The 23,745-nt window shown below is 55.3% G+C and overlaps 10 protein-coding genes across 10 annotated transcripts; 6 read left to right on the top strand and 4 right to left on the bottom strand.

The window, feature by feature from the left end:
- Positions 1-59: 59 nt before the first annotated feature.
- BBK36DRAFT_1163057 (hypothetical protein) lies at positions 60-2,045 on the top strand (the record flags this gene model as incomplete). Its single annotated transcript, XM_024894494.1, has 1 exon — positions 60-2,045. The coding sequence occupies one exon, from the start codon at positions 60-62 to the stop codon at positions 2,043-2,045; it is 1,986 nt and encodes a 661-aa protein (XP_024745695.1).
- Positions 2,046-2,214: 169 nt separating this feature from the next.
- Positions 2,215-3,591, bottom strand: BBK36DRAFT_1129069 (cytochrome P450; the record flags this gene model as incomplete). Its single annotated transcript, XM_024891703.1, has 1 exon — positions 2,215-3,591. One exon carries the CDS (start codon positions 3,589-3,591, stop codon positions 2,215-2,217), a length of 1,377 nt encoding a protein of 458 aa, XP_024745696.1.
- A 1,763-nt stretch (positions 3,592-5,354) lies between these two features.
- Positions 5,355-5,889, top strand: BBK36DRAFT_1163059 (Dolichyl-phosphate-mannosyl transferase; the record flags this gene model as incomplete). The annotated part of the gene is made up of 3 exons (XM_024894495.1): positions 5,355-5,402; positions 5,538-5,606; positions 5,728-5,889. 3 exons carry the CDS (start codon positions 5,355-5,357, stop codon positions 5,887-5,889), a joined length of 279 nt encoding a protein of 92 aa, XP_024745697.1.
- Positions 5,890-6,171: 282 nt separating this feature from the next.
- Positions 6,172-8,149, bottom strand: BBK36DRAFT_1172575 (hypothetical protein; the record flags this gene model as incomplete). The annotated part of the gene is made up of 2 exons (XM_024895747.1): positions 6,172-6,299; positions 6,364-8,149. The coding sequence occupies 2 exons, from the start codon at positions 8,147-8,149 to the stop codon at positions 6,172-6,174; spliced, it is 1,914 nt and encodes a 637-aa protein (XP_024745698.1).
- Positions 8,150-8,847: 698 nt separating this feature from the next.
- On the top strand, positions 8,848-9,591 carry BBK36DRAFT_68459 (hypothetical protein; the record flags this gene model as incomplete). Its single annotated transcript, XM_024898513.1, has 2 exons — positions 8,848-8,886; positions 8,980-9,591. 2 exons carry the CDS (start codon positions 8,848-8,850, stop codon positions 9,589-9,591), a joined length of 651 nt encoding a protein of 216 aa, XP_024745699.1.
- Positions 9,592-9,865: 274 nt separating this feature from the next.
- Positions 9,866-10,606, bottom strand: BBK36DRAFT_1129383 (PRTase-like protein; the record flags this gene model as incomplete). The annotated part of the gene is made up of 3 exons (XM_024891732.1): positions 9,866-10,021; positions 10,083-10,505; positions 10,574-10,606. 3 exons carry the CDS (start codon positions 10,604-10,606, stop codon positions 9,866-9,868), a joined length of 612 nt encoding a protein of 203 aa, XP_024745700.1.
- Positions 10,607-13,047: 2,441 nt separating this feature from the next.
- On the top strand, positions 13,048-13,950 carry BBK36DRAFT_1172578 (hypothetical protein; the record flags this gene model as incomplete). The annotated part of the gene is made up of 1 exon (XM_024895748.1): positions 13,048-13,950. One exon carries the CDS (start codon positions 13,048-13,050, stop codon positions 13,948-13,950), a length of 903 nt encoding a protein of 300 aa, XP_024745701.1.
- Positions 13,951-14,245: 295 nt separating this feature from the next.
- BBK36DRAFT_1129017 (cytochrome P450) lies at positions 14,246-15,900 on the bottom strand (the record flags this gene model as incomplete). The annotated part of the gene is made up of 3 exons (XM_024891698.1): positions 14,246-14,400; positions 14,473-14,736; positions 14,796-15,900. The coding sequence occupies 3 exons, from the start codon at positions 15,898-15,900 to the stop codon at positions 14,246-14,248; spliced, it is 1,524 nt and encodes a 507-aa protein (XP_024745702.1).
- A 2,747-nt stretch (positions 15,901-18,647) lies between these two features.
- BBK36DRAFT_1185166 (acetyl-CoA synthetase-like protein) lies at positions 18,648-22,635 on the top strand (the record flags this gene model as incomplete). The annotated part of the gene is made up of 3 exons (XM_024896429.1): positions 18,648-20,354; positions 20,422-22,370; positions 22,449-22,635. 3 exons carry the CDS (start codon positions 18,648-18,650, stop codon positions 22,633-22,635), a joined length of 3,843 nt encoding a protein of 1,280 aa, XP_024745703.1.
- A 423-nt stretch (positions 22,636-23,058) lies between these two features.
- BBK36DRAFT_1144818 (hypothetical protein) lies at positions 23,059-23,568 on the top strand (the record flags this gene model as incomplete). Its single annotated transcript, XM_024893703.1, has 1 exon — positions 23,059-23,568. One exon carries the CDS (start codon positions 23,059-23,061, stop codon positions 23,566-23,568), a length of 510 nt encoding a protein of 169 aa, XP_024745704.1.
- Between the last annotated feature and the right edge of the window lie 177 nt (positions 23,569-23,745).

The following is a 23,745-nucleotide window of genomic DNA, read 5'->3' on the forward strand; positions in this document are numbered from 1 at the left end:
TCTATTACATACCTGATATTCTGCGTGGACAGCATACGGAGAGATGGGACACTGAAGCCATGGACCAACCACAGAAGCAGACAACGCATCAGCGCACCGAAACATGTCCCCAAGGCTCCCCAGCAGCTCCCACTGCTTCAAGCACAACTCGCAGAAACCGACGGGACCCTTCCGCCTTCCACACCGGCTCTCCGCATCCGGTCCCGAAAAGAGTCCCCGGAGGCGCAGCGGCGGATCCACCCGGCGGCGCGGCAGCGACCTGCCCCGAACTCCCCCGTCTGCGCCCCGGCCCGGCCAAAAGTGCGATTCCTATCCCGTCTGCACTTAAGAGGAAGAGCAGCAGTCCCGGCGGCGGGATCAAGAAGAAGAAGAAGACGCCTGGAAGAGGAGAAGAAACGGGGAAGCAAGCTGGTGTGGGGAAGAAGAAGAAGTGGCCTGACTGCGTGATACCGGAGGAGGAGTTGATGACGATGGTGGTCAACATGCAGGAGCACTATGCCTCGAGCCTGAACGAGCTGCGGGAGGAGCTTGATCAAGATCGGAGGCGGCGCAGGGCGGAGATGAAGATTGTGATGGGGAGGTTGGAAGGGCTGGCGCGGAGGGTGGATGGGCATGGGGATGCGTTGGGGAGGATGGGGGAGAGGGTGGATGGGCATGGGGGTGCGTTGCGGAGGCTGGGGGAGAGGGTGGATGGGCTGGTGGGGAGGTTGTGGGATGATGAGGATGAAGAAGACGAGGGGGGAGTGGCTGAGGGAGAGATTGATGATGGGATGATGGATGCTGGTGATTGTGAGGGGCGTGATGGGGTGGATGGTTTCCCTCTTGAAGACCATGGTACGTGCGAAGGCGGAGGTGAAGGCAGTGGGGATGACAGCAGCGGCGAGAACGTGACGACAGCGACGACAACCCCGAGCCATCTCAACATGGATCTCCCCCCAACGCCCATCGGCGAAAGACAACCCATACGAAGCACCGGCCTGAAAGCCGTCAGACGAAGACCCGGCACAAAAGCAACACACACCCCCCTACGACGACAAGGAGCAGCAGATAGATCACCGCTCAAGCCAGTCCCAAGGGCACTGTCGTCCCCCCATGAAGAAGAACGAAGCCCCCAACAAGACGATGCCCTCAAGATCCTCGACGGCGCACCGCGACTCAGAGCCCTGCTTCGGCGGCAACACGGCATTGCTACGTCGCCGCCGAAAGGAAAGTGTTGTCCTCGGCGGCAGACACATGTCGAGGTGCATTGTTCGAGCGAAGATGGAGACGATGGAGATGGAGATGCCGGGTACAGGCCGGGCTCGTCTGGGTCTTCGTCTCCGAGCGCGGCTTCGAGCGCGTCTTGGGCTCCGGAGGATAGCACGTCTTCTCCTGCTTCGCGGGGGAATACATCGACAAGGGGATTGCCTTCTGCAGCAGCATCAAGAACAATAGCTTCTCCATCGTCGTCACCAGCATCGTCAACACCGAATGGACCAGACTCCATCACAGCAGCGGCATCGTCGTCTTCACAGCCATCGTCATCGCCAACACCGAAACCGCCAGAATCAACAGCACCAACACCAGAAACCCCATCACCATCACAGTCACAGTCACAATCAACCCCCTCCAAACCTCGCTACTCAACACCCCGCCGCACCACCCTCAAGCGCACCAACTCGGGCCCCTACTACGTCGGCAAATACACCTTCCGCCGCATGGGCCGCACCGTCCGCTCCGTCTGGAACGAGTACAAGGTCAACTGCGTCGTCGGCGGCAAGGAGTTCCGCTGCATCGAGAGCCTGGAGAAGGAGTACGGCACGCATTGGCGCACGGGGAGCGTGAGCGACATCAAGTATGCCAGCAATTACGTCGGCGTGCGGAAGAAGATTGTGGACTATGTGGAGGGCATGTGCGAGGGGGGGAGGATGACGCCGGAGGAGGCGTGCGCCAAGCTGGATGAGAGAGTGGACGGGAGGCTGCAGCTGCTGATTACGGCGTTGAGGAAAGAGAAGGACCCGTTCAGGGAGATCCCCATGCGAGCAGCTAAAAGTATGTCGCCCTGAAGAAGACGGAGGAGATGGATGCAGAAGGTCGGTAGTCATGGACTCTGGGGGGTATCAGTCAAAGCAAAGTGGTATTCCATCGTTGGCCCAATTCAAACTATTACCCTCATTACATACCATGATCTCGCCATGAATAAACAAGTCAGTCCGCAGAAGCCTCGCTCTCGACCTAAGTCGCCCTTGGCTTCACCTTGACGTAAAAGCCAATGGGCCGAACGTTGAACCATCCATCCAGCTCCGGCTTATACTCCGGATCCGCCAGCTCAAAATCAAACTCCCGAATCAACTTGGCCAGCACGACCAAGCTCCACTGCAGAGCGTAGTATCTGCCGATGCACACCCTCTTGCCGTTGCCGAACCATTTCTTGGCCGCGGCGGGCAGGTTCTCAAAGGCCTCGCCGATCATGCGTTCGGGCTTGAACGCCAGCGGATCGTCAAAGACGGCTGGATCCCGGTTCACGCCGTGTAGGATGATAATCATGGCCTGGTTGTGAGCGACCTGGTACTTGCCTCCGCCCAGCAGCACAGGGCTCTTGTCGCCCTCCTTTGGCCGTGGCTCAATGTTGAAGCCTGGTGCCGCCGAGGACAGACGGAGCGACTCGCGCATGATTCCTTGGACGTACTCTAGTCGCTCAAGATGCTCCAGCTCGAATTCACCATCGCCGATGACCCGGTCCAGTTCTTCGCGGGCCCTGACAATCGTCTCCGGATTCTTCTGCAGGAAGTACATTGCCCACGACACCAGGCAGGGTGCCGTGCTGCTGCCAATGGGCATCGTGATAATCTCGTCAATGACTTGTGAGTCAGTCAACTTCTTGCCTGTCTCCGGGTCGGACGTGTTCATCATGGCGGCCAGCACATCCTGCCTGTCTGTTGGGTTCTCCCGGCGGTACTTGACCAGGTCTGCGGCATAGTCTCGCATGACTTTGATTGACGAGTCGAACTTGCGGCCATACAGCAACCAATTAAGCACGCCTGGGCGGGTCGGGCGCTTCATCGCCTCCGAGGTCGAATCTTCCATTGCCTGAAGCTCCGGATGGGGAGGGCCGATTAATGTGTTGAGTCGCTTGCCAAACAAGACATAGGTGGTGGACTCGAGGTTCAGCCTGTTGAACTGCTCCACCGGAGAGATGGTATTCTTGTCACCCAGGCCTCTCCATGTATTGAACAGCTCCGTGGCCAGATCTCGCATTTCCTCAAAGTGACCTTTCGTGGCATCGGGGCTTAGCTTGGGGTAGATGACTCGGTGAGCAATGCCCCAGCTTGGCTCGTCGTCATATGCAGTGAACAGCGAGTCGTGGACTGCGGCGCGGATCTCGACAATGGGCCCGCCAATATACTTGCGGAAGCGCTTCTCGTCGCAGAGCTCCTCGGCCAGGGCTGCGCTGGCAACGAAGACAATGGTTTGGCCAAGGACTTTGATCTGAAAGATCTCGCCATACTTGTCTGCGAGCTTCCGTAATGAATCCCATGTATTGCCGGGCTTCACGTCAAAGATATTGCCCAGCAGCGGCACGCCAGGAGGTTTTGGGATTGGGGTCGTCATGATGCCGTAGTCTTTGGACGCAGGAAACGAGTATGAGAGAGGCAGTGGGCGTGAAAGGAGTGAGATGAAGAGGAGGAGGAGAAGAAGATGGGGGAGCGAGGAAGAAGAAGAGAAGAGAAAAGCCGGGGCGATGACTACCACATGCTAACACTGGTAAGTCAACAGACGTAATATATGCACAAACATGGACCAATGTAACGATTCGGACGTCCCCCGTCGACGAAGCGTAGCCTTGGGTGGTCCAGACACCTGGTTCTGTTGTGAGACATTCACTGCTCGGCCTCACTCTACCGCAATCACAATAGCAAATACCTGGTACTCACTGCTTCCTCGCGGTGCCAGCTCACCCATGCAGCAACCGCTAGCTCTGCAAGTTGACCTCTAGAGCAATCATCACAGCTCGAATTGTCATTGGCTCTGCCGCAGGTCAATTTGTCCGGCGAATTGTGAGCTGAAGAGTGAGACATTCCCCGCCGTTGTCTGCCGTCATTTGGTCTGTACGCCGTATCGGGAATCAAGCTGTCTCACAAGGGAGCAGCTCCTTGCCTCATCGATGCAGAGGCCCTTGGCTGCGCAAGTTGGCACCGCACAGCAGCTTCTCTCGCACAAGCATGCGTACTTGTACAAAGTACGGAGTACAGAGGAGGAGAAGGAGCAGCAGCAGCTGCAGCAGCAGCTAGCAGAATACATAGAGCAAAGCATCACCAACGGGCCGGCACATCGCAAAGGCCTGCATTAGCGCCCGGGCTCTAAATGGACGGGACCGGCGATTAGGACGGCTCGACAGGCCCATTGCCCGTCTGCCAGCGGCCAGCTTTGCAGGCACAACCCGCTGCCGGGCGCCAATCTCGTCTCGGATGGGGCCTGCGACGGATGCTGGCCATGGCCGAAGAGAGCCGTGACTGGACGCCACGCCTGCGAGAGGAAAGCTGAAGACCAGGGTTCAGCTGCGCGGAGCTTCGTGGTGCTGTATACGGTGTACTGTAGTAGCACAGGCGAGGTGTTGTTGTTGGTTGATGTGACTTGCATATATGGTATGCGTGAGCCTTCTTGATGTTTGTTGAATTTTGTTCATCCTTGGTTGGGCTTGATGATGCTGAGTCGCGAGATGATTGTTTTGACGGAGGCATCTTCTGCGATTCAGTCGTTCAAGTAAAGGGCGGACGGACATCTGGCTGCGCCGTTCGATTAGTGCGTGAGCCTTGTCCTCAAGAGCGGCATCGTTCCATGAATGCAGGTGTCAATCCACAGAGTCTCTTATCAATCCATAGAGACAATGCTCCAGGCCAGGTCCGAGATGGAATGATAGAGGAACAACGTCCGCCATCCAATGCCATGACAGAAAAAGGAAGCTCAAGTCCAAGTCCAAGTTCAAGCTCAACCTCAAGCAAGACCCTCACACAAACAAAAAGTGGAGCAAAAGCCCATGTCCATCGCAGCTTCCCATCAACCAATCCCCCCTCCCATCCCTCTGCTTAGTCACACTCCTCTTCCCAATCCACCAAACGCGTTGCCGCAGCCGCCTCTCCCCTAATTAAGCCTGGGCTACAAAGCTGCTGCTTGAGGCGCCACCTGGCTGGTTACAGAGAGATCGCGGAAAACCTCCCAAAACCTTCAACTTCACGCCTTTCCGCCCTCTTTTTTTCTTTCTCTTTGCGATACGCAAACTCACGCTCCTTTTCACTTTCTTCAAAGAAGTGCCATTTCGCATACGTCCTCGCTCCCTCCCATTACGAACCTCGCGAGCAAACAACTTCGTCAGGATGACGCGCGCGCAACAGACCATTTCCATTGGCCTTTTGGTCTCTTCCGTACGAAAACTCCATCTCCTCCCTCCCCCGTCATATACTGTCATGTCAGGGCATGCCATGGCTATCTGGCCCAATTCGCATAAAACAAGATAGAACCGTTTTCGCTAATTCGTCGCTCAATCACACGCATTATAGCTCTACTTTGCGCTCTTCCTCGAGCTCATCCCCCTCCCTCCCCTCGTCCAACAAGAAATCGTCCCAGTCGTACGTCTCTAAACCTTTCCCTTTTCCGAAATCGCAAACAACACCTGGGCGCCGCTCCCTCGGGGAGGGGAAGAAAAAAAAGCGATACGAAAAAAGACTGAACTGACCGCCCCCCCAACAGCTTCCCTTCTGGGCCCTCGTCTCCTTCGGCGCGTTCCTGCTCTTCCGCCTCGGCTGGGGCGTCTTCACGTTCAATGACGTTCCCGATGCGCACAAGGAGCTGATGGAGGAGATTGAAATGGCAAAGGTTGATTTGAGGAAGCTGGGCGTTGATGTGGACTAGATGCTTCGTGGTGATGCAATATCTTATGTGGCGCCAATTGGGAGAGGGGTAGAGACCATAGATAATGTAAAAAATACGGGTGTGCAATATCACTGTGGGATCAATACACGTAGACTTTTCTTTCGTCATTTGTTCCCATCCTGCGCTTGTTTCTCTACCATTTGATGATGGTATCATGGGCTCAAGACGGGTGCCCATTTCGAACTGGAGTGATGCATGCTTGGCTGAAAGCACCCTCTTTGACCACCCCTTGATGTCTCGTCACAAGTCGTCACAGTCCCTTCACTGTTCTCCTACAACCAATGCTACAATCGTCTTGACAGCGAGAGACGGGTCCTGCCCTCCCTCTACAAGATCCTCGAACAGCTTGGGGAGCTTCCCCAGCACGCCGCGCTGATCAGCCTTGCGCCCTATATACATCGTTCATTAGCATCTTCTTTCGAGCGAATAGGGGGCTGTGAGAGCGGTTCTTACACTTTCCCGGAACACCAACCATGACAGTCACCTTATTTTGTGCCTCCCCAATCCAATCGAAGTCAATCTTCCACTCCAGCCGAACAGACGACGTCGCCTCCGACCGCGTCTTCGATGGGATGTTGAACTCAAACGCTTGCTGACCCATGAAATGAACCAGCTCAGCCTTCTTAAAGGACAAGGCGGGTGCCGGCTGCTTCCCCGTTTCCTCTTCCATCTCCTCAGCCGTCCTTCGTAGCGGCTTTTTCCTCCGCGCCTCGGCAACGGCCTGCAAGAAGTCGCTCTTGGAGGCCAGCTCCCGGTCCAGCTTGGACCACAACTGTGCTCTGTGGACTGCCGCCTGGTACCATTCCCCCATGGCCCATGACAGTATCCCTACGTTGCGCTGCATGCTCCTGTTGCAGTCGCCCTCGCATATCCTGGTGACAAAAGGTCCCAGCTCAGCCCTGGCTGCGGGCTCCAGGGATTGTATTTTGAGTTCCATGATACTCGAGTTGGTGGCATTTACCACCATCTCAACCTTGGAAGTGAAGAGTCCAGGAGCGTCTTTCGACCGGAAAGTCATGACACGTCGCTGCCGCAGAGGCTGGTCACCTTCCGCATGCAAAACAGCCATGGTCGAAGAAACCTCGAATGGGCTAAAGAGTTGTAGATATGGCAATTCCTCCTCCGCCGTCATCTTCACTGGATGGTGAGACCTGACGTCCGCAATGTTGACCTCGTCTTCTGTTGTGGCGACAACCGGCGTTGTCCTTCCAAACGGCAACAACGCTGACGGATTCAATGCCGCTTTCAACAATTGTTGCGACGGTGGAGGTAGGGGTTTTGCCTCGGAGTCAATGAGGTGTCGCCGCACCACGTCGAATACCTCTTCCTCGTCTGCGAAGCTCAGGATGCGGCCGGAAGACTGCATCAGCCGTATCCGATCGTTCTCCTTGCTTACTATCTGCAGATCTCGCTTCAACTGTGCAATCTCTTCGTCAAGAGCTTCTAATTCCTTCTTCTTGGCTCCATTCGGATCAAATGCGCTAACTTGACGAGCTGGGTGGGCCTTGTCGTGCAGAAGACGCTCTCCTGAGGTACTATCGATGTCCCTTGGCGGAAGCTCAAAGCTGTGCATCGGCAATCCAGGTTTGCTGCGGGGTTTTCCAAGCGGTTGGCTTGCAGACGGTTTCAGAGGTGAGCTCTTTTTCGGCCTCGGTTTGTCTCTCCATCGCGACGGACTGCTGTGTATGCCTTTCGGGGGCTTGAAGGAGGCGGAGTCGGGGGCAGAAGGAGGCGGCAGCTCAGGTTCTGGGAAGGAAATGGGCCGACCGCTGTTTGGCGATCTCCGTTGTCTTCTCCCCAGGAATGAATCTGCCTCGTCGTCTCCTTCGGGCGCGGGCGGAGGTAGCGGCCGTGGCCTCGGCTTGAAAGGCGATCTGATGGGCAATCCAACCGAGCTCCCCTCAGCTTGTCCCGATGGTAGTGACCTAGGGCTCTGCGCAGCTTCATCCTCCTCTTGCGCTGACGCATTCGCTGCTGCTGTGGGCGCGTTGGTAGCTTCCTCGACAGGTTTCCGTCCTGATTCGTCGGTCGCTGGCGGCGCAGGCTGTTCTTCGTCTAGAGTCTGCGACTGCTGGCGCGCTTTGCCGGCCTTCGTCTGCGTGGATTTGGGCGGGCGACTCGCTGCAGGGATGGGAGAGTGCTGCGATGACAATATCGCGTCGTCGCTGCTGGAGCTGCCAATGTTGACGGAGGAGGTGCGAGGCGAGACCCGGCGTCTCTTTGACGCGGGCCCGTCCATTGCGGAAGAGTCAGAGGGACCGGTAAGGGGACACCATTCATACAGGTAGCGAACTATAATCCGACGATAAGAAGAATGTAGGGAAAATGACAGGAGAGTTGTAGCAATACGGCGGCTGCTTGGACGGACAGCTTGGCAATGCGGGATGGTGGTTTTGGTGTTTTTGGGCCGGACGGAGCGCGTCACAGCAAGCTGCAGCTAAACAAGGCGGGCTTGGACAAAAGCGGTAGGCGGTAGCGCTTGGCTGCGGCGCAATGTCTTGGACAAGTGAAGGTCCCGCGGGAACAACATGGAGGGCTCCCAATAACCGCTTCAACGGCGGTAAATGAATACCTTTAATCATATTAATTTTTCCTATTGGACAGTTATACATGCACCTATACATCCATCCATCCATCCATTCTCCCCCAAAGAGACAGATCTGAGAGCTGAGATTGAGAGTGAAATCAAGGAACCATCACGTGCTGCTGAGCTCCCGCCTGAAATGCCGGTTTCGCCGATGACGTCCGACTTGCCACCCCACAAAAGCTCTGGCGAAGCCGAAGTGCGAATTCCCGGCCAGTTCCTCGTTCATCCGATCTCTTTCCGCGCTTCTCTGTACCTTACCTACCTACCTATATCACAAACCATTCCTGCGCATTCGCATCGCACCGCATCGCATTCCGTCGCATCATGAGCTAAAGCATAAGGTAGTCACAATGTCGCTGTCAAGAAACGCTGTATCACGACTGGGCCTCGTGCGGCGCAGCACAGCTTTACCGCCGGCAACCTGCTGTCGACGATGTTTTGCCAGCCTCACCAGATCCACCAAAGCAACAACATCGCAAGAGGAGCAATGGCCGCAACGAACACCCCTCGGATCCTACTACGAAACAATTCACGACAACCCTACCGCCTATACGCCTCCCAAATCGCCAAAGAAGACACCACCCAGCTCCAGCCCAGCCGACAAAAAGCGACCCCAAGAAGACAAAAGTGCCGCCAAGACATTTTCCACGCAAAAACCACCCACGACATCGCCTGAATCAAGAGCGCGCGTGATATTCGGCTCCCGCTTGCTCGGCCCCGCCGAAGAGGCCGACCGCCTCGCCCTCAAGAAGGCCAAGTCCACGTACGTCGCCGGCGTCCTGATACCTCCTCGCCCGGAGGAGCCCGACAACTGCTGCATGAGCGGGTGCGTCAACTGCGTGTGGGATCGCTACAGGGACGACATGGAAGAGTGGACGGCGGCCAAGGCTGAGGCGAAGGCGAGGCTGAGGGCTGGGAGCCGCACCATGGATGCCGATGGCGGCGGGTCGGAGACGGCCTGGACGGCAAACATCTCCAAGGATTTGTGGGACGAAGAGGCTTTCAAGAATGTCCCTGTTGGGATCCGCGAGTTTATGAAGCAGGAGAAGCGCTTGAAGGAACGGCACCAGAGAGAAGGGACACTGGGCGGTTGAGACGTGTGAAGAAACGGCATGCAGAGTCATCGTGGAGTTTTCGGGAGCGTTAGCATACTGCTAGAGTCATAAGAGCCTCTTGGACGTGACATCAGACATAGATTTCATCATGTAGCATTACAATAGACGGCAGAAGGCGGATTTAGAACCAAGGGCGACCATATCCCTGGCCTCTTGGAGTTCATTTCTTATGTTCTCATTTCGTCGTTTTTTTTTTTTTTTTCTAGTTCCAACTTTTACGGATTTGCAGGCTTAAATGGCAAGGCGCAGAGCATTACAACTTCTTCTCGGCGGCAAGGCGGTCGTGCTCGTCAATGTCGATGGCCTCCCAGGGGTAGTTGATCCATTCATCGCCGCAGGTGACGGCAGCCAGGTAGCGGTTCTTGAGCATGTCCTCGGGCAGCTGGCCCTTCTTGGGCTTGTCCTTGTTCTAGAGACAAAGTTAGCGAATTGTCGCTCTCCTAAGAGGGGGACAGACGAAAAGCACGTACGTGGAGAACAAAGATGCTGAACTCGGCCTTGGGGGCATCGGCACCCAGCTTCTGGCGCGCAATCTCGACGTCCTTCTCAAGCTCCTTGACGGCGTACTCGAGCGTGGTCCGGGTGTCGTCGACCTCGTCGACAATCAGCACGCGCTTGCCGACCAGGTTCTGCATCTCGCCCAGGGCGCTGAGGTCGAGCCACTGGGTGCGGGTGACCTTTGTGCCAATCTCCTCGACCTGGGGGTCGCCGCCCAGGGACTCGTAGAGCGAGAGGCCGATGGCCTGGATGGGGATGTTGGGCGAGCCGGGGCGCTTGAGGAACGAGCGGAGGATTCGCGCGGGCACGTAGCCGCCGCCGCCGATGGCGATTATGAGCTGCGGCTTGAACTCATCGAGGATCTTGGTCGCGGCCTGCTGGCACAGCTTGTGGACCTGGATTTGGCTGGTGTTAGTTGTCTCTGTAGATGGAGATGCTGCCGTGAGTAGAAGGTGTGGCGTACGTCGTTGTAGGTAACGTAGAGCTTCTCAACCATTGTGACGGATTTAGATGTAAATTTTTCTGGCTTAACGAGGGGTATCACGAAGGAAGGCTGTAAGAAGATGGCTTGTAACTCTGAAAGAATACAGTAGTACGAGAAAGAGAAGAGATGCTGTTGACGAGGCCAGCGACCACGGGAGCTCGACAGGATGCGCAAAATGCCCAAGAGGAAGAGGAAAGGAAAGGAAAGGAAGAGAAAAGGGAAAAAGAGGAGGAAGCGCAAAATAAGTTCATCACACACACAATCCTTCTTCGTACCTTCTCTCTCTCGGCGGCTTCCGATGGCTCGAACTTTTTTTTTTTTTTTTTTTTTTGGGTCAGCCCAAATAAGCGCCTCTCTCTCTCTTCACCCCACCACTGTTGCTGCGTCACTGACTGTGAATCAATGAACAACTTCACGTCTCACTCAAGTGCAAGCAATGCTCTTTTCGGTTAGACGATCTCTGGATCGGTTCTGCCTGGGTTGTGTGAGGATTTTCTGTACTGATGATGTACGAGTATACGTGAGACACACAAGCCGCTTCAGTCATACGATGTCTTACATGGAATAAGCGTTGACAGGCAGATACGGTAGATGACACTGGGAACAGGTCGGTGTCTTGTCCAGATGGATAGCTGACTGGCCTCTCTGAACAGACAAGAGGCTCATCATCTGTACAGAATACGAAGCGCACTTATTGCCGGTCTGTATTTTGGCCATGATCCGTCTGAAGGAACAAAGTCGCGGCGTGACTCAATCACGACTAGCCAATTGCAGAATGGCCGTCTTTGCTTGCCGAGGTCGAGCGTCATTGACATCTAGTAGCTATATTGATCCACTGCCGTCTGGGTAAGGTGAATCCTATCGAAGGCGTGCGTATCAGTTTCTGTTGTTGGCCTATTCCAGGACTGATATCTATCAGCAAAGAAGGCTTACGAGCAGCATGAAGATGAGAGAGTGGCGGACTCAAATCATGACCTTCATCTTTGAATTTAGCAGGGTATCTCATCAACTACATGCCGTGAAGTAGCCCAGTATTTGATCCTCAGACACATAGGTAGATATCATGATGCACATCGTCGCCCCATTGAGGCTCCAGCAGAATGGTCGGTTGCAGACAATAGAAATGGGTCAACTTGCAGGAATGGCTGCGTACTGTATGACATACAGCACATTAGTGGAATTAATTAGATCATGCTCTGCTTTTGAAGATAACCCGGTTGATATCTTAACCTGCCGCCAGCTGGTTGATTCTAAGCCCGACCAAACGGTTCAGTCTTATGCTAACCATATCGGAAGACGTATCGACATCAACCAGCTGTCGTCCTTGTCAGTGAAAAGAAGTATATGCATTCACGGAAATCAATGCCTAGGGTGAATTATGCGTTGTATTTCAATTAATTTTGCAAGCCTTGTAATAAAATCTCACAAATAATGAACAAGGCGGCTTAGTCTAGACGCCCCTTTTCCTAAGCAGAAATGTATCCTTTCCCACCAACGCGCCCTATATGCCAGTTATGTCAAAATACTGTATGTGTAGAGTAACATCCCTTTTCACTCACACAGGTATTCCCAAGGCCAATCAGAGGCCAGGCTCTAAATCCAGCGCTGGTTTCTTCTCAACAAGCTTCGAGCCTCGTCCGCAAGTGTAGTCGAGAACGAAGCAGCTGACAATGCCAAAATAAACGGACTACTCCTCGGACTTGTTGAGTCATGGCACTTTTATCACTTCAGAAAGCCACAGGTTACAACTTCCGAGGAGAGCCATATTCGCTCTTGCGCGGACAGGAGACTTGTTTGCTAGCTAAAGCATGGCTTGAACGTTGACATCCTACCTACCCCTTTCTTGTTTTAGGCCACGGACCTTCAATCCCAAGGATATTCGTCAGAGTCTCTAATGTAGCTAGAAAAGGATTTCAATAGGCTTTACTACAGAGGCAAGCTATCTCCCCATTTAATGGGTGTCAGAAGACCGAGTATGCTTTACTATTGCACTTGCCCTAAGAGCGCACACCTCATCCTTCGTTTCGGCCAAGGAACAACCAACTTCACGCCCACTTCCCCTCGCTTCCACACTCTCGAAATATCTACCCCCAACTGAACTATTGACCGTACGTCCCTGTGTGTCCTCACAGTAGTCGCCGTCAAGCCCCCAGATAACCTTCATGTAGGCTCATGAAGCCATCCAACCTTATTCGAACCTTAACCAGCCGGAAAATTGTTATCTCTCGAGTGAAGCCGTAAACCTTAATTCTGAGAGATCTGTTGAGTGCCGCAACTCAGAACGATCTGTCCAGAGGCACTCCTTTCACGGCTATATAAAGCCCCCTTCTCCCCTTTTCATCCCTCAGTTCCTCACTTCACACTCATCCCTCACCCTCATCAATACTTCCGCCGTTGTTAAGCATCTTTACCGCCTGATATATATACACATATACATATATATCTACCCAACAATGGACGCCTTCAAGCTGGAGACCGACACAAACGCTTCCGCCACCACCATGAGCGTCCCCGTCACGAGGACGGACGGCACAACCAGGGACAGGATCCAAAGTTTCCTGTCCCTCAACAAGATTGAGGTCTTCAGTGACCAGTCCCAGGCCTGGGACTTTGACGACTGCGAGACCCTTGAGGAGCGCTTCGACTGCGGGCTCATGGGTCTCGAGCAACTCCGCAGCGAGGTGGTGGAGGCGACTCGGGAGGGCAACGAGCGCGCCCTCATGGACACCGTCGTCGGATACAGGGAGCTCCACACCCTGATGACGAAGCTGGTGGACGAGGCTGAGGAGGCAGCCGTCGACATCCTCGCGCTCCAGATGCAGGAGTCCAGGGCAAAGCTCAGGCCCAAGAAGAGGAATGGCGTCGCCATGGCGGACAGGTGGGAAGGCATCGCCTGGAAGCTCGCGAGACGCCACGACGAGATGATGGCGCAGCTGGACGCGGCACTGCTGCTGATGGAGAAGCAGTGCGTCTTCGCCAAGCTGTGCTGGAGCACCCTGGCGTGGGATGCCAGACGCATCTTCTGCGCCCAACTCGGCGGGCAGCCGCAGGGAGCGCTGTGGTCCGACGGCTTCGAGGCCGCACACTTTGAGAAGCTGCATTCGGAAGGCAATCAATGGTCTATCCGGATGAAGTGGACGGCCTATAAAGAAGCGACTCGGCGGCCCAAGTATATCCTCCTGGACGGCGGACGCGGCGGAGGCAAAGAGCAGACGCTGGTTCTGTGGGAGGCGATGGATCCTGCTGCGGTGGCCGATGGCGAGGTCAAGTTCGATGTCGAGGTTCGGCTGCGGAATAGGCTCTTTTCAAGTCTCCGGGTTGATGCCGCTGGGATGTTCAGGATGATGAGATTCTGATGCTTGGTGTTGGGGTGGTATGATAATTTGGCTATACCCATGGCGTTTATTGGTTTGAATATTCGAAATTTTATGTTGATACCCTACCAAGACGGTTGATAAAAGGGGCCAGACTTATATACACGCGTGTTTAGAGTGTATAGTGGGAATGTGATTGAAGTATTCTTGTGCTCAGTAGGTATTATAATATCTGTAATGAAACGCCATGGATCCCTAGATGCAGAAGAAGAAGATGAAGATGAAGAGGAAGAAGAAGAAGAAGAAGAAGTAGAAGTAGCAACACCCTCAACACCTCTCAAGACCTTTTAAGACTGACATTCACTCCATCTTTGCACGTTGTCGCCAGAGCATAAAGCTCAACCCACTCAGCATCGCCACTCGCACTCATCGTCTCAAACGTCTGCACCATCCTCGACACCAGATAATGCGTCTCCAGAAGAGCAAACTTTTCTACATTCAAAACAGTTAGCACACACACCCACACAAAACAGCCCCCAAAGAAACACAGAGTGGGTTGCTTACGACCAATGCAGATTCTCGGTCCGCCGTTAAAGGGCAAATATCCCCAACCCGGCCTCAGGCCATTCCACCTCTCAGGCACAAACTCTTCGGGATCGGGCCCAAAGACGTGTGCGTCGCGATGCATGGCGTAGATGTTGTACATGACGAGGTTGCCCTTCTTGACGAAGAGAGGCGAGTTGCCGTCTTCACCGCCGCCGTAAGGGAGCGCCGTGTCTCTGGAGGCCTCGCGAGCATTTGTCGGGATGACGGGATGGAGCCGTAGCGCTTCATTGAGCGGTTAGTTTCGAGCAACGATGAAGTTTGCGGGAGGCTGATGAACTTACACTCTTGAACGCACCACTTGAGATACTCCATATTGTTCAGCTGCGTGCTTGTCGCGGGCTCAACACCCGCAATGGAAACCACCTCTCGCCTCAACTTTTCGTAAATGTGCGGCTTCCTCGCCAGCACGAAGAACAAGTTACTCAGTAAACAAGCCGTCGTATCGCGGCTCGCCACGAGGATGTGGAGGATCTGGTCCCGGAGCTGCTTCCGGTCTGTCGTCACGGCGGCAAGCCCCTGAAGCACATTGCAGCCCGCGTTCAAAGACTCGTCGTCTTCCCTCACTGTGTCCAAAGAGGCGCTGATGAAGTCGTCAATGTACTGAAAGACACGACTGCGTGCTCTCATGGCGGCAAAGTTGACGGAAAACATCTGGAGCGGACCGAGCTGCATCTTGCGCACAATCTCCGTCGAGCACGTCAAGTAGTCGTCGACAAACTGCTTCTCTTTGGCGTGGCTCGAAGCTCGGTTCAGAACGTGCGTTGAGTGGCCCATGAGAAAGTCTGTCGCAAAGTCCATTGTGAGCCAGAAGAAGAGCGGCTGTAAGTCGATGACGGCCGTTCCATCCGAAGGGATTCTCCTGAGCAAGGCCTGGAAGTGCGTCTCGAGCATGTTGACGATGCTCTCCTTGTTCTGCTTCGCAAAGCACGGCCGCAAGACGCCGCGGGCGTGCGACCACGAGTGTCCGTTGAGCGTAAAGATGCCGCTTCCGAGCATGCCCGTCATGGCGTTGACCCGTAGCCCAGGGAGCTTGAAGTCGTCGAAGCCCGAGGCGAGGACGTGCTTGATGTTGCGGCTGTCGCAGGTGTAGACGGCCTCCCACGTCCATCGTCTGCAGACATATGTGTTTCCCAGCTGCTGAAAGGTTCTGTATGTTGAATCGAGATACTTTTCGACGGGCTTGGCGAAGAGGCAGTCCCAGATGAAGTCGAGTCCGATAAAGGGGTCTTTGACTGGGGCCTTGGATTGGGCATCTCTGCACCCCTTGGTGCGTGAAACGCGATACTGATGGACTTGAGAGCATATACTGCGAAGTACGTATGAGATGGGAAGGAGAGGGATGAAGAAGTAGAGTAACAGGTATTGGCTCTCAAGTAAAGGAGACATGGCTCATACGCTGTTCACGGACAAAGACAAGGGAATGAATGGTACTAGATCTGCTATGGAAGGAGAAGTTTCAGAATATCGACAACAAGGAGAGAAAAGCAATTACGGCCCTTATTCCCAAAGCCCAGCCCAATGAAGCCTCCCACATCCCTCCAGGTCAGGGGGACGCCTGGTGACACGTCCAGGTCATTCATTGATTGATTTGACTGTCTGGCATATATACATGCCTGCAGGTACACACGATCCCGCAAGATAATGCATGGAAACGAATACGTACAAGGCCCTACCATTGGGCGGTACACGCCTCGCATCATGCGGACAAGACACGCCAGATCCAAGGAAGAGGGAAAGGCAAGCAGGGGGGGGGGGGGGGGGTGCGCGCCCTAAAGCTTTTCATAAACGTCACATCACTCATGGCCAAGGTGGGTTTCACAGGCTTCAATCTAGCTGCAATGCGTTGCATACATAGGACCGAATAATATCGATAGTCTCTGCTCCTTCGTGTTCCTCTTCTCTGCTGTGCGACTCTTGGGCGCAGCGGCCGGGGCCTGATGGAAGCTCTCATTGACTGGAAGAGGTTCGACTGTTGGTTTGTGATTACGACGGAAGCGTATAATAATAGAATCTTCAGGACCACAAGAGAGGAACGCTTTCTGCCATGAGCTGTTTCTTGGCCAGTCCTGTGATGAGGTTGTTCCTCTTCTGCCTGACAGCGAAATAACTTGTGGAGTGACCAGCCATTCTCCATCGTTCTTGACAGCTGCTCGAGGATGGCCACGGCCGTAATCCTTTTTCATGCCCTTACCGCCGCCTCTTCCTCCGCAGCATGCAGTCACACACCACATGCCCGCATGCCCTGCTGCCTCCAGCATCTCAGATAGGATGGGAGCCGATGCTGACAGCTGTATGTCTCGCAACCGTACAGGATCGTGCTGCTCAGACGGCTCAACACGCCGATCGGACAAGTGCCTCCTTGGCGCAGCCGGACGCAGAAACAAAAGGATCGTGTGGAGGAGGGGGACAAGGCAGACATCCGAACACCTGGGGCTAACAAGGAAGAGGGCCCTTTCCCCTTTTCTGCACGGGAAATACCGCGCCGGCGAGGTTAGCTGCAGCACGCCTCGAGCCAATGGGCGACGGCATGAGTAACTAGATGCTGGAGGACATTACGGATATGCAACCACTCGAGACAACGGGCCTTGGGACGAGCTGGATCAGGCCCAGAGCTGGGCTGGCGTTTCTCAATGACATGGCACACGTCGTATTCGCAGATCGAAGGGGAGCCAAGGATTTGGCTCAGGATGCTTGGTACTCTGCATGAGGTAGTCTCGTGGCTATTCTGTCACTACCCCTGAGCAAAAAGTATTCGATGATGTAAGGAGACAGTGACAGCATGCACGTTATGAGCCTCGTCGTTGTGGTAAGGATGTGGAGGAGCTTCCTTGTCCCCCTTCTTCTCATCGACTGAAGGCAGTGAGCGAATCTCCTGGCTGTTCACTAAAGGTTGCTCAAGTGACCAAGTTGCCAATACGACGATACTTGGCGCAACCCTTGTTGATGTCATGAGTGTCGATTTCGTCGCGTCCATTCACACACTCCACCAAAAGGCTACCCAGCCGGGAGACGACTTACATGGAAGATCCTGGCATTGACGGTAATCCAGTGAAATAGATTGGATACCAAGCGAACATTGACTTTGCCAGCGAGAGGCGAAGCACGTCAGCATCGTCCGTCCAGACTCTTTGTGCGTTCAAATGGGCCTCCAAAAGGTCTCAGACAACATCTAAGATGTGTGTAACTCCGGACCAACAGAAACCTGATGGCTCTCGAGAGCTTATTTCCTACCTTGTGCGAAGACAATGCCGTCTCCCTCCCCTGGTCCCCCATCCCTCCCCCCCTTGTCCGGCTTCCCGCCAGAGATTCAGCAGCACGCCGTGTTTTGGATCCGAGTCCTATGTCTTGGATGGGGAAAAAAAAAGCCATGTGTACGCCGCCTGCCGGATAACTCTCTCTTTCTCTCACGCACACAAAAATATTGATGGTGTTACAACATACAAGTCAGAAGATGGAGTTTCCTCCCTTTTGGCTCGCTGCCAGGGCGAGGTGGCGTTTTCCCGGCCACGTTATTGGGGAGGGACGCTGGGTCGTTTGGTGTCACAAGGGAGGGAAACGATTGGGTTTCAACCAACAGCTGCACGGGTGATCGAGTTGTGCTCTAGGCTTGCATGCTTCATTGGGACGAGGTGAAACTTGAGCTTCGCGTGTTGTGTGCATGTGTGTGTGTGTGTGTGTGTCTGCGTGTGTGTCTGTTGTTTTGGCACACAAAGTAACGGGCTCGAAGGAGGATGAGTCTGTTTTACGGAACGGAGCGAGCGATGCCTGGATGACGGGCTTGGCTTGTGCTGTGCTGTGTTGTGTTGTGTTGAGTAGGAAAAGACGCGGAGGAAAAGGGGGGAGAAGAGACGTGATGTGATATGCTGGATAACACGAGGCAAGGTCACAAGAGCAATATTATTGATATATTCCTGTATAAGACGGAACAGTTGAGCTGGACTTTAACATCCTGTTGATCCCATCGGCATCCTGCCAACGATACTGTGGACTGATTACCTCTTTACCCCTATTCAAGATTGACAGCTGTTGCGATCAAGACCAAGGAGACGGTTGAAACGAACGGCAGCAGCAGCAGAATCAACACTGGATATTCAAAAAAAAAAAGACAAGATCAGAAGAAGACAAGTAAAAAGATGGCCCATCAAAAAGACAAACCCGCCGCCGCCCTCGCAGAGATCCACGGCGACCCCCTCACGGACCTCGACCAGGACCTATGGGACCTCTTCGCAGCCTCCGCCGCCGCCCACCCCGACCGAGAAGCCCTCGTCTCGCTCTGGCAGCCTGCAGACACCAGACTCGTATCATCGGAAGACGACGACGCGCCTGCACCCGCACCCGCACCCTCCACCTCGACTGCGCGATCGGAATGTCTCAGATGCTCGTACGGAAACCTCCGGCGCGGCGCTGAGCGGCTGGCTGACGCTCTGGAGAAGAAGATGCTGGGCGGCGTCATCGAGCCTGATCTTGGGCATGGGCATGGGCATGGGACTGAACCTGGGCATGGGCCTGGACGCGGCATGCACGTCGCCGCCGTGCTCTGGAACTGCGCGGAATGGGGCTTCCTGCTCTGGGCCTGCGTCAGGATCGGGGCCGTCTTCATACCCCTGGACCCTCGTGTCACGGACGACGTGCCGCTGATGCTCGAGACCGCCGCGCCGCGCGTGCTGGTCGTCCAGGATGCCGAGGCTGCGCGGCGCCTGGACGCGGACATGGCCAGGCTCGAGCTTCCACGGCCTCTTCTGCGCGTCTTCTGCGGCGGGTCGGCCGAGGGCTGGATCAGCCTGGGGGAGCTCATGGGCGGGGATGGGGATGCGTCGTCGTCGTCTTCCTCTTCCCCTCAGGGGCTGGGGCTGGGGCTGGGGCTAGACCTGGAGGCTCGCGGTGACACAGATGACACAGGCACAGGCAAAGACACAGACACAGACACAGACACAAACGACGATCAGCAACAAGGACCGCCCCGGCCCACCGGCAGCGGCAGCGACGGTGATGCTCCCGCCCTCGTCGTCTTCACCAGCGGCACCACCGGCCGCCCCAAGGGATGCCCTCACACGAACCGCAACCTGGTGTCTCAGACGAGCAACTACGACGCCAACGCCGACCCGGACTTTGTCGACCGCTGGCTGGTCCACACGCCCGTGTGCCACGTCTTCGCCATCAACAACGCGCTGCGGGCCTGGCGCCACGGCGGCGTCGTCGTCTTCGCCGCGCGGTCCTTCCACATCGACGCCACGCTCAGGGCGCTGGTCGACGAGAAGTGCACCGTCATGTCGGCCACGCCCACGCTCGTCCGGGCGCTGCTGTCGCACGCGGCGTTCCCGAGCCCCGAGGCGCTGAGCCTGTCGATTGTGTCCATCTCGGGGACCATGATCGGGGCGGAGCACATCCGGCTCTGCAGGGAAGGCCTGGGGGCGCGGGATGCCATCCAGGCGTACGGGATGAGCGAGGGCGCGCCGATTGTGAGCTGGTCGAGGCAGGACGGGATGCTGGTGGACGGGTATCATGCCGGCGTGGGAAAGGTGCTTCCGGGGGCGGCGGTGCGGGTTTGTCGCTGGGGAGGAGGTCGGGAGGTGCTTTCGAGGATGGAGGTGGGAGAGCTGCATATCTCGGGCACGTCGGTGATACACGGCTATTTCGGCGAGGATGAAGAGGACGATGATGGGAGGTTTTATGATGACGAGGCGGGACGGTGGCTGAGGACGGGGGACCAGGCGATGATTGACGAAAAGGGGGTGGTCTATATCCTTGGACGATACAACGACTTGATTATCCGCGGAGGGGAGAATATCGATCCTTTGAAGATTGAAACTGCCCTATCGGACATTCCAGGGCTCTTACAGGTAGAAATCGCCTACCCCTTTTTTGAGATGTCGAGGGGATTTCAGCTAACTTTTAGACATATACTAGGCATTTGTCGTGGGAGTGCCGGATGAGATTGCAGGCCAGATCCCAGTCGCCATCGTCAAGCTCGCGCCAAAGACACCCAAGTCCATCATCATGGAGAAATCGAGGCTTTTGGGCTCTCACTACGCACTCGACTCCGTCTACACGCTGGAAGACCTGGGCCTCGACAGCGTCCCAGCAACTGCCATTGGAAAGCCCAAGCGGGCCATGCTCGCCGACATTGTCACCAGAAAGAGGCAAACAGACCAGGCCAAACACTCTCAGATGCACAAGAACAGAGACCAAGTGTCGATGCTGGAAGAGCAGCTGGGGGTCATATGGGACCAGCTGGTGGGCGTCCGTCCCAACAAGACGGACGACATCTTTGCTTTGGCCGACAGCATCACGCTGCTTCGATATTGCGACGCGATTCTTCGAGGGCTTGGACGGCGGCTCTATCTTCAGGATCTGAGTCGATGCGCCACGATTGAGACGCAGGCTCGGCTTTTGGCTGCGAGAGATGCGCCTCTTGAAGCAGACGCGGCACTGGGCAAGGATGGCATCTCGCATATCCATCCGAGAGCAGATGGTGCTTTCAACTCTCTCATCCCAAGAGACCAGTTTCACGACTCGAGGCAACATCAACACCAATATTCAACCGTTCCAAACACCACCGCAGATGCGATCCTTTCAGCCGCCCGAGAACAAGTCGAAAGGTTCGGCCTCGACGGAGCCGACGTCCAAGATGTCATCCCCGTCAGGGGCTCCATGTACCGCACAATCGTCGGCCAGAGACCCCAGTCCTACCGAATCCGCGTCGTCTTCCGCATCCACGACGCCACCATCTCGCAGATCTACGACGGACTGTTCCAATGGCTCGCATTCAGACCTCTTCTCCGGACAGTCCTCCTCGGCGTGCAGGGAGTGCTCTACCACACCGTCGTGCGGCACAGCCAGCTCTTCTTCCAGAAGCTGGTCCGCGAAGTCGAGGCGGACACGGAGAAGCACGCGAGGGATCTCTACGAGGACAGCTCTGCCGAGAGCCACTCTCTCGCGTTCATGTTCGGCGCGGTCATCATCAAGGTCAAGGAGACGGGGCAGAGACTCCTCTGTCTCACGTACAGCCATTCGATTGCCGATGCCTTGACTCTTCTGCCGTGGCATCGGGATCTAGACCGGCTCATACATGACAACGACACAATCATCCCCATGCAGACGTCGTACCGCCTCTTTGCAGACTTGTTCGCCGAGTACCAAGACAGTCTGCCGGCGCAGAGGGCCGTCTCATTCCACGTTCAACGTCTGCGAGGAATCTCCCGCTACAAGAAGGCGCTCTGGCCGAAGCAGCTCTCTCCGGGGATGATGATCGGAAGCGACTCAAGCTCCTTCTTCGCAGCCGAGCGTGACGCCGTCAGGGACCAGATATGGAACGGAGAATGGCAAGACAGAGCACAAGAGTTCCGGTTCCCTCGCCGCAGCCGAATCGTCCGTCTGCCCGCCCTGGCGAAACTCCGCGAGCTATACCGTCTCGAACCGGTCCTATTCGCAAAGTGCGCCCTCATCCTCTTCAACGTCCTGCAGACAAAGTCCCCCGTCGCCGTCTTCAACTCGTGGGAGAGCGCCCGCTCGTGGCCGTTTGTGCCGGACTGGGTGTCTGACGCCCTCCAGCCGGCCATGAGCATCGACGGGCCTACCGTGGAATGGATCCTCAACATGTACGAAGCCCACCGCGAAGAGACGCTGGAAGACCTCATCCAGCGCATGGTGCGTGAGCAAGAGCAGATTCGCCGGCACGAGCACGTCCCGTGGGAGAAGGTCGTACAGGAGCTCCGCGAGGAGGCAAGTGTGGCCATGGACGCGTCATTCAGACAGTCGTTTGTGTGGGATGTGAGCATGGGCGTTGCTGCGTCCAGGGGGTTCCGCAGCGATTTCGAGAGTTTGGAGCCTGTGGCTCGATATGACTGGCCAGATTGGTGAGTTTTTTTTTGTTTTCTTTTTTTCCTCCATGGGCTTGATCATGCACGGAACTGACGTGTGGTTTGAATGGGCAGCGGATTATTTTGGAGTGCCTTCATGGTGGACAGGGAGAATCTCCTATTCATCGCTTCGTGGGACACGGCGCAGTTGAACGCGGAGCAGGTCGACGGATACTGTGACGACTTGGCGGATGTGATGAGGAGGCTTGCCAGTGAAGACAATTGGGGGCTCAAGATGGGAGAGGTCTTTCCCGAGTACTGAATAAGGGGAGGGAGGACACAAGAGGGACAAACATGGCGTTTATGTTGCTGTTTGCTTGTATGGCTTGGAAGAGAGAGAAGACGCTGAGTTTGTTGTCCGATGTAGCCACGGAGGTTCACACTGGACGCCATGTTTTTTTTAATCTCTGTGAGTAAATGTTGCTTCAGATAGTCGTTGAAAGTGATTCAAGTATTTGTTTATCTCTTGTGGCACAATGAAGCTATGAGTTGGCATGGAAATCTTACAATCATCACTGCAACAGACGCCTATATAACCCCCTTTCTCGACCTCTCCTCTCAACCTCTCTCCCACAAGACACTCCAACCAAGCCTTCAATCTCGCTTGTACCATCCTCTACAACATCACACTCCAGTACAGACACTTCCGAGTCCAAAAACAAAAAGCTCAAACATCAACGCCACCATGTCGTCCCAGTTCCCCCTCGACCACGACACAGCCCCCCATCCCCTCACCAAGGGGTGGATCCCCGGCTCCTACGTAAAGCATGTGAAAGACTGGCTGGTCTCCCAGAACTCAAAATGGAAGCCTGACATGCTGGCCAGCAAGGCCGGCCGCGACATTGAGCTCCAGATGCTCCGCGAGCAGGGCCAACAACGCTTCGACATCGCGAATGTCATGCGCGCCCTCGTCGGCATGCACGGGGATTTTGTCAGACGCAACTGGTCGACGCATACGGATGAGAATCAAGTCTGGAGGGATGTGCTGCAGTTTGCGAACCCGGAGTCTGTCAAAGAGTGGCCTCCGTTTAGAGAGATGCTGGCGCACGAGGGGAACGGGGTGAATGTATTGGGCGATCTTGACTTTATGGACGAGTTTGATCGGTTTGCGGCGGCGAAGGATCTGAATAACAAGGTTGTGGTGCTGATGAATATTCAGGATTGCCCGAGGTGGAGTCAGCAGAACTGGCAGTAGGAAGTACAAGATTGATTGAGGGGAGGTGGTTGAGCGTGCGGAGTTGATGCGAGCAGGTTGAATAGGGGTAGAAATTTGACTAGGAGAGGTTGGTGATACGCATATGAGCACATCAAAGCCTAGATAGTCCCAAGAACTTGAATCCAAGTATCAACTACAGACTCCAGCAGCAAGTGA

This window comes from Trichoderma citrinoviride, assembly GCF_003025115.1.
Source record: "Trichoderma citrinoviride strain TUCIM 6016 unplaced genomic scaffold BBK36scaffold_17, whole genome shotgun sequence".
Taxonomy (NCBI): domain Eukaryota; kingdom Fungi; phylum Ascomycota; class Sordariomycetes; order Hypocreales; family Hypocreaceae; genus Trichoderma; species Trichoderma citrinoviride.